Raw genomic sequence first — 9,604 nt, forward strand, 5'->3', positions numbered from 1 at the left:
AATTTTTAAAGTCCTCTTTTTTTTTGGGGGGGGGGGTATGTTGTTGTTGTTCAGCAATTGTACAAGGTGCAATGTATGGTAACAGCCATTTAACAATCATATATTATATTTTTACTTGTGCAACTATTTGACGAGTATTCACAAATTGCACAAGTACAATGTAAGGTAACAGCTATTTATTCTAAAACTACCCATCTATTACAATGCATACCGCCTTGCCGCCGTAGAATCTTTTTGGAGATTATATATATTAGCAAGGATAGACGCAGCTGAAGGTCACTCGGACGTAAATATGCATATGGCCATGTGAATCGAAACTCTTAACTTTCCAATGCTATAGCTAGCATTGCCGGTTAGATGTATATTATGCAACTTTGTTGACTAGTAATGAAACGTGTTAAACCTACCATGGTTTTATCAGACAGCCAGCCGATGCTTTCCAACATCACTCCCGAGGAAGTGGGTAGTGGCTCTCCTGGTATATGACAAAAAAAGGCGTCACATATTTACTTAGGACCACCGTGACACATGCAGTTGTACGGTAAATCTAAAGACTTTGCTATTGCAAAGAACAATAAATAAATACTAGTAAATGAAATTAGTAACATCTATCAAGTTCGACGACTGCACAAATACATGATGTGACACCAGTTTCAACTGTCCATAAAAATTAGCAGTTAAACCAATGATGCAGCAAGGTGAGGAAATGTTTGTACTAGTTTTTTTAAATGCATTTCTATACTTCCCGGAATGTGGGATATCGGTATGTCGAGCTCTATGGGATCGTGCTGTTGATGCTCTCACCTTTCGCCATGTCGACGGGACTTTCCTGTGCGTCGTACGTGTCCGGCAGCGCCTCTCCCGTCTCCCACCGCGCGAACTCCTCCATAGTCCCGCCGTCTGACGGAGCCAGGGGGTCTGGAAACGACACGAAACCTTGACTAATTTTTCTCCGCGGTAACAATATAGTAAGGTGCACTTCAGAATTACAAAAAAACGAATGTGTTTGACTTTAAAGCGATACTATGTAAGATTTTCACTTTGTTAACATCGTTTTACACATTTTCCTTCGCTATAAGCCTACATGGGTTCATAATGACATTTGAGGAGTAAACGATCAACGTTGTTGCGCCGCAGAAACGTTGTGAAGCTGCCGAAGATACCCTGAAAAAAATCTTACATAACATCGCTTTAAGACACAACCTTCAAGATATCTACCCCCCCCCCCAACAACAACAACAAAATAGCGAGGCAGCCTACCTGGCGAGGGCGTGGTCTGTGCCACGGTTGGGCCGGCCGTCGACGTGGAGTGTGGCTCCTGTGGGCCTGAGTACAACCATAGTAAAACAAATATATAGAAAATCATATTTATTGCAAATAAAACACTTTTTCTGGCTGAGGTAAAAGAATACCTAAAACCATCCCAAAACCTATATAAGAAATGATATGACCTTTTCCTTTCTTGGACCTTTGAACCTTACTTCCTGTGTCTGACCTTTTTATCTCCAGTTAGTCTGTGGTTATGGCATTCACGCCACCCAGGCCCTGTTAATCTACTGTTACTGTATGGACAAACAAGCAAACACACATGGGCACCAAAAACAATACCTCCATGTGCACATCTGAAAACAAGTATTAGCTGTCTACCTGGACATGGCCCAATGTCCATACAGGCCCTCGTCTGAAGAGCATCTCCGGTACAGTTGGCCACACTACCGTTGCCGGCAGCGGTGTTACACGTACGGTAACGTGTCTGGTTCCCAGCGCCGCAGGTTACCGTACAGACAGACCATGGCGTCCACTCTGACCAGCTATACGCAACTGTACATATATAAAATAACGTTTGATTAAATAGTAATGATCTCAATAGATGTAGCCATACACTGCAGCATGGCTTATTTGATTTCTTCTAGTCTATGGTGCTTTCTTATCACAATACGAGCACCCTTGTGCTCTATATAAGTTTCACATATAACAGCTTTTATGTGATGACATCTTTCACGCCCAAGACTGCTAGTGTTTTTTTACAAATTACTTCTCCAATGTAGAAGAACTTTATTGCACGACAATTGTACAAGGTACAATGTATGGCAAACTACAAAAAGAGAGTAACAAACAATGAAATAAATGTTGGATAAGACCTAATGTCGAATAAAACCTAACATATCTTAATTATTCAAACAGTAAGGGCTAGCACAAGTCTTTGATAATGTATAATGTATAAGAAACAATCTCACGTGTGCTCATTGCAGCAGAGTAGTGACTGTCCGCATAGTAGCCGTCTGGGGTAAACACTCTCATCTTAGCCCTGAAAAAGTAGGTGGAAAAGGGTAAGAAAACAAAACAAAAAATTTAGACAAGGAGATATTTTATGATTAGCTTCACTGGTTTGGTAGGTTACAAAATAAGGTTATTAATACACAACCTGGCCTACTTGAGTTGTACAGTCGAAAATTTGGGTAAGTCCAATTTCTTGTAATTATGTTGGAAATTACATGACATCTACCGACACAGATAAACTTTTAAGATAACCTGGCCCTCGGTTTGACAAGTCTTTAACCACATTCCTTGCATGGACTTTCTATTCCCATCCGCATCATTGTGACATTGAGGATGCGTCCAGAACGTGACTGCGTCTGTATCCCCCTCGTTAAAGCCCTGGTCACAACCCGCCGTACGTGCTTTTTGTCCGTACGTTTTTTGGGAGGCTACGTCTGCTACGTTTTTTCTGAAAACGTGGGGAAGGAGTGGCGTCTACGCACGTCACTCGCACGGTTTCGCAAGGTGTAAGAGTGTGGTCTGCACGCCACGTCTGGCCGTGAGCGGTTGCGTGCATCGTACGTTACGCAAGTGGTAAATGAGTTGTAGGTGCTTACAACGTACGATCTCTGTGCGATTGCAACTTAACCGTAAGGAGGCCGTACTCACACGTGCTTCTTCCGTACGGCACGTACGGGGCACGCGCGTTGCTCGTACTAGCACGCACGGGTGGTGAATCCGCAGACCCCACGTAGAAAAAGTTTCACGTGCACTTAAAAGTTCTACGGCGTGTCTGCGTGCTCCCAAATCCGTAGGCGTACGGAGGTGGTACTCACCACGCACGGATGCCCTACGTTTGCCCACGTTTCTGCACGTAGACAGCACGCAGAAGCACGTACGGCGGGTTGTGACCGTGGCTTAAGTTGCTAGGGCTAGTAGAGTCCATTCATTCCCCGATGAAGACAATCGAGCGAGGTGCTATTGAAACTTTGGTTTGACTTTTAGATTCTTAGACCTCATTTTCACAGGAAAGATTTTATTTAGACAAATGAGCCTATAGATAATCAAAACATGTTTTATTACTATGGTTTTGTAATTCCTGTAAGAGGAATACTTACAGCCGTGTATTAAGCCACATCGACTTAATTTTATGGATGACATCCGCGCGCGCATTGATTTTCGCCTGTCCTTAAATAAAACGATCACAGCCACCGAGGCTCTGGCCTGGTTCTAGGCTAGGGTCGTCCATGCTAGTTAGCGTCAATAGGGAGCCGGTGGTAACTATGAGAGTGGCACCCAGGATACTGGAGCTCCTCGACTCAAGAACTCAGTACATACGTACAGTGCCGATTACGCAAAAAGCCAGCATGTGCCGGCTTGTCCTATACGTCGCTAAGTACTGCCGCAAATTCACAACACCAGCTTTATCCCTGTGGTTTAGTAGCATTTTTATTTTGGGCCGGAATTTTTTTATTCGCCCGCGCGCAATAGTTTGGGGGTCTTCAGAAGAAGTCATCCATAAAATCAAGTCGGTGTGGCGAGTGAATGTGCTACTCAGATACACACCTGTAAGTAGTGGCAGGTTTTAGTGGACCGTTGCAGTAGAGGGTAACGTTTGGATCCGTGCAGTTTTCATCCCCAATGGTGAAACTTATATCCTGACTTTCCGTACTTCTCTTCTTCCTCTGGTCGCTAGCGAAGGGATACGGTGCGGGGCTGGACACTTGATATGGCGGAACCGGACTGAGCCCCTGCACGTCATACCAGCTGTACAGGATCTGCGCGTTTTGTACGAGTCCTGCTTCCACGGAATCATTCAGACCTAGACGAGGAGACCATGATCAGGGATGCAAAATTAATTTCTACAAACATACCATGGCGTCTACCCTGGGAGCCAGACTAGTATCGGGCCTTTCGCTAGCCAACAGCACTTCGGCAGCTACGGGGGAGTTGGCTGGCCCGTTTCTAGTCTGGCTCCCATTGCAGGGTACATCGCAAATGTTTGGTAAATAGCAGTTTCATATGATGACAATTTCGTCTCTTTGGGCCCGGTAAGATTTTCAATAACTTTCAACATATTAGCGTCGCTTTTTCGCTTTTGCGGCGACTCAGCGCAGCGCGAGAATAAGTTGCGCCAGGTCCGCTGTGGCTCGTAAACAAACAGTGGTTTTCGTTCCGAGGAGTTGGCAGTTTTTCAACACGTTTGTGTGGCCCAACGACATTGATACTTTACTCCCCAAATGTCATTATGAATCCAGATAGCCTTATAGCGAAGGAAAATGTGTAAAACAACGATGTTTGAAAGAATGAAAATCTTATATAATATTGCTTTAATGCTGAAAAACGTTGTAGTTTACCGGACCTATATCGGAAAATAAATGGCAAGCTGACTAACCTGTAACATCTTCTGCTACAATAACAATGAAATCGGTAATTGTTCCCAGACCGACAGAAAACATCCGGTCGCTGAATATCACTGCTAAGGTGGAGTCTGTGACGATGCCGTTGTTCACGAGGTCTGGTCTCGCATCGGATGTCACACTTGGGACTACAAGAACAAGATTAATACATTCAACATTATCGATGATTAAAACTCATGAACTAGATTTTCAGGAAATCTACACCAACCCGTAAACAGATATGAGGAGGATATTCACCAATTTCACACTTACCATAATGCCTAGTAAAGATCACGGATATGGATGGGATATGACGTAAGAAGGGGATATACGTAATGCGACCGTTCGAGTAGGAGAGTCATCGGTAGAAGGTAGAACGATAGAAGGTACGTCATTTTCTCTAATTCCAACAAAAATACAATTATGGCATGCGATTTATACTAGATAAATAATTCAAAAGAATATAGTTGACCAGTTTCTCGATAGAACTTGTTGGAAATATTACATCGAGGAAGGGGGAGGGGGTTTGGTCATACGTCATATCCGTGATCTTTACTAGGCATTATGGGAAGTGTGAAATTGGTGACTTAGTCACGTGTCGGACTGCATTTTCTTGACACAACGCCACCACGCGGCAAGAAGAAGTATTGCATTGCACCCCAATGCAGGTGTCTTCAGTGAGGAAATTGAATGTGATTTTGAAGAAAGAACGTGCTAAATACATGTAGTAGGGACAGTTATCGAGTCTATTAAAAGAAACTGTATTAGATATAAGTAATTTTGTGCAAAAAAGTTACCATAGCATGCCTGATCTTGTCCACAAGCCTGCGACTGACTCGCGTTGCCGGTACAGTTGGCACCGCCATGTTGGGGCGGCGGATGGTCGCAAGTGCGACGGCGGGTCCGCTCACCATTCCCGCAGGTCACGCTACAGTTGGACCAGACCGTCCACGGAGACCAGACCCCAGCAACTGCAACAAAGGGGACACAGCTCTTCTCATTTTTGTTTCATTAGGCCACACCGACTTAATTTCATGGATGACATCCACGCGCGCATTGATTTTCGCCTGATCTAAAAAAAAATATCATGTCTTCCGAGGCTCTGGCCTGGCTTTAGGCCTGGGTAGTCCATGGTGGTAAGCGATAACTAAGCCGGTGTTAACTCTCAGTCTGGAGGACGGCACCCAGGCTACCGAAGCTCCACGACTCAAGAACTCAATACATACCTAAAGTGTCGAATCATAAACTCCGCAAAAAGCCAGTATGTGCCGGCTTGTCGTATACGTCGCAATGTAATGAGCCAAATTCACAATACCGGCTTTGTATTCCTGTGGTTTAGTAGCATTTTTATTTTTGGCCCGCGCGCACTAGTTTGGGGGACTTCAGAGGATGTCATCCATAAAATTAGGTCGGTGTGGCCTTACCACCACACAAGATCGCAGTGCACAGCTCTTCTCATTTTTTGGCGACGCCTGAGGGGTGGAAGCATATTTACAGTATATTACGATCAATCTGAAGTAACTATCAGAGCCCCGAAGAAGGTCTGTCCCAATGTATATTTTAATACTTTAGTATGTGTCTTTGTACATACTTTATCTAGATGTTCATGTATTTTTTCTTGATATTTTGATGTGACAAATTGTATCCAATTCATGGAGAAGCATTTGTGCTACCCCCTGCTGATGGACATTTAGAATAATGCAATAAAGAAAAAACAAGATAGACTGAATAACAGGCTAAAGGCATACCTGCACAGGGAGGCAGGTTATCGCACGGTTTTCGGTCCTCTGAGGTCCCAGTGCAGTTAGCGCCGCCGTGCAGTGGCTCTGGGTTGTCACAGCTTCGGTTCCTTGTCTGGTGTCCAACACCGCAGGTCACGTCACAGGCGGACCAGACCGTCCACGGAGACCAGACCCCGTCAACTGCAACAAATTATAAACAGGACGCAGATCTTCTTATTTTAAGCGACGCATCAGGGGCGGAGGCATGTTTACAGTATGATACGGTCAATCTGAAAGAATTTAGAAACTTTTACAAATGTATTCCCTAATGCTTAGGTCACATTTGAAACGGCGCCCGTTCGGCATGTCCTCGGTGTAGACGCCGGCCGGCGTCATGACGCCGAGCGTGCGCCGACTGTCAAGGTCACAATTAAATGTTCCTTTACGGCTCCCAGTCGGGGCCTGGTTGTGCTCCGGCCGGCGGCTCTCATTAATATTCATAAACTTTAGCGGCCGGTTTCTGTCAGGGACCCGTCCGGTGCCCGGTCAGTCGCCCGTCTTGACCCGTGCGGCGTGTGGTAGGGTGCCGACCGGCTCTTACATTTCGGCCGGGCAGCTGTCAGGTCCCTGGCGGGTTCCTGGCGGGATCCCGACGGGCTCCTCTCGTGTTTTTGAGCAGGTACATATATAAGCGCTGCACTGCCTGCTACCGTTCACTTGTTTTGCAATGTACGACACGTCGAGTAAAGAGTACACTGAAGACAACTTACAAGCCCGTCTGAGATTGAGATTGGTAACAACCTACAAGTAGGTCTTCTGGTAGCTGAAGAAGAGAGGCAGGCAGAACCGGTGCGTCGCAAAAGTCACTGAGGGCCTACTACACTTCAACAGTGACGCAGGAAGTGTGCCGTGGCAGCTCCTTGCTATTGAGCAATAAAACCACTGAATATCGTTACTTCTGTTGAAATTTGGACCGAAAATAAATGCCAATAACTTCTGCTTCCATTTCATTACGAAGGCATATGATGTAACAAGAGATAATGTCAGACACATTTTATTCCTGTTATGATCTGTTTTATGAAGCTGGCAAGAGAGCCGTGCCGGCTGTTTTCCCTTGCCCTTCGACATTCTGACACACAAATACAAGGTGTAACACACACAGGTACACGATGTAACACACACATGGTGAACTGTGCGACGTAGTCTGAGGCAGGAGTTTATATATGCTCCCTATAACCCCCTTTTCCTGACCATCTGATGCACTGATCAGCATATGTGACGTCATAAACTTAGGCAGGTGCCTGTTCGGCCGCCCGACGGGTCCCGGGCAGTGAGGTTACGGCGTCGCTTCGGCGTATTTGCCGAACGGGGCCCGAAGTGTTTTTAACTCTGAGTTAAAATCGATTCGGCGACCGCGCGGGGCCAAAAATAGGCCGGCAGCCGTCGGAAAGCCCGCCGGTCTCCGTCCAGGTCCCGTTCGGTAGTGCCAAAAAACACGCCGAACACGCGCCGAGCGGGCCCCTTTCTTGAATTGTGACCTAAGCATAAGTATAGCTATGGGACAGAGCACAACGGTTGATGTCTCTAGCAACAAATTATAAACAGGACACAGATCTTCTTATTTTAAGCGACGCCTCAGGGGTGAAGGCATGTTTACAGTATATTACAATCAATCTGAAAGAATTAAAAAAAAATTACGAATGCATTCCCTAGGTAAGCACGCTAGAACACAACGGTTGATGTCGCTAGGCATACCTGCACAGGGAGGCAGGTTATAGCACGGTTTTCGGTCCTCTTGGGTCCCAGTGCAGTTAGCGCCGCCGTGCAGTGGCTCTGGGTTGTCACAGCTTCGGTTCCTTGTCTGGTGTCCAACACCACAGGTCACGTCACAGTTGGACCAGACCGTCCACAGAGACCAGACCCCGTCAACTGCAACAAATTATAAACAGGGCACAGATCTTATTTCAAGCGACGCCTCACCTGCAGGGGTGAAGGCATGTTTACAGTATATTACAATCGATCTGAAAGAATTTAGAAAATTTTACGAATCATTCCCTAGGTAAGCAGGCTAGAACACAACGGTTGATGTCGCTAGGTATACCTGCACAGGGAGGCAGGTTATCGCACGGTTTTCGGTCCTCTGAGATCCCAGTGCAGTTGGCGCCGCCGTGCAGTGGCTCTGGGTTGTTACAGCTTCGGTTCCGTGTCTGGTGTCCAACACCGCAGGTCACGTCACAGGCGGACCACGAATTCCACTCCGACCAACTTCCGTCAACTGCAAAAAAGACGCCCGATGCGAAACAGAGTTTTAACATCGTCTTCAAAGCTAAAGATGCACGGACATATTAATTAAGATTTGTAAATATTGTTTGTTTTGTTTTAGAATTTAAGTTTAATGTGAGTTTATCAATTCTGTATCAGTATAGCCGGTATAACTGTCCTTCAACGTAACACGTCAGCTTCGTAGTCACGCGGCGCGGCTGGAGCTATCTACCCAAAACCGAACGACCTGTTACACCCAATCTTTGCACATGTAACTGTAGAAGTAATTTAATTCTAGAAATATTTTTAAAGGGTGTTGACATATTTTTAACACTGAAATTATTTCACACAGTTTTATCTTACACAACCATTTTTTACCTGCACACGGCTGCCCGCTGTCGCAGGTCCGGACTTCAGCGGAACTTCCGGTACAGTTCGCGCCGCCATGTTGGGGAGGGGGGTCGTCACAACTGCGGCTGCGCGACTGGTTACCGAATCCACACGTGACGTCACAACTGGACCAGGAAGTCCACAGAGACCAGTTCCCGGAAACTAAAAAGGTTAAGACGAAACCTTCAGTTTTTTTTTAAATCATACGCATTATATTCAAGTTAATTTTGAATATTCTACATAACCTACATTTCCTATATACCTTGCTATTTTTAACCGAATTTTAAATATTTTTTAACCAAATTAGCTGCAGATACATGTAGTGGACGTGTGTTAGGTCATTGACCTTTGGTTGATATTGTTCCCTTTGATTATGAAGCAGTTTTTACGCACCTGAAATCATACACGTACTTAGGCACACATGTAACTACATGATAAAATTCTTTCAACTAGTTTTAAATTCATTTTTGAACAGGAGTGATCAGATAAATACTTCATTTCGCGTGGAAATGTTTTGTGTGTTCTTTAGATAGGGGAGTTGCCTTCTTTAGAATTCAATTTAATAATTTAAAC

The 9,604-nt window shown here is 45.2% G+C and overlaps 1 protein-coding gene across 1 annotated transcript in view; it reads right to left on the bottom strand.

The window, feature by feature from the left end:
• LOC109479741 overlaps positions 1-9,604 on the bottom strand; it is a 31,335-nt gene that overhangs the window by 9,571 nt on the left and 12,160 nt on the right. Inside the window, exons 9-15 of the mRNA XM_019781730.1 lie at positions 9,020-9,193; positions 8,481-8,634; positions 6,407-6,580; positions 5,456-5,629; positions 1,648-1,821; positions 1,261-1,326; positions 805-918 (exon numbers count right to left, since the gene is read on the bottom strand). Of these exons, the coding sequence (XP_019637289.1) occupies positions 805-918; positions 1,261-1,326; positions 1,648-1,821; positions 5,456-5,629; positions 6,407-6,580; positions 8,481-8,634; positions 9,020-9,193 (1,030 nt within the window). The remainder of the gene's footprint in view (positions 1-804; positions 919-1,260; positions 1,327-1,647; positions 1,822-5,455; positions 5,630-6,406; positions 6,581-8,480; positions 8,635-9,019; positions 9,194-9,604) is intronic.

Source organism: Branchiostoma belcheri, unplaced genomic scaffold, assembly GCF_001625305.1.
Source record: "Branchiostoma belcheri isolate BF01 breed outbred unplaced genomic scaffold, Haploidv18h27 scaffold5, whole genome shotgun sequence".
NCBI lineage: Eukaryota > Metazoa > Chordata > Leptocardii > Amphioxiformes > Branchiostomatidae > Branchiostoma > Branchiostoma belcheri.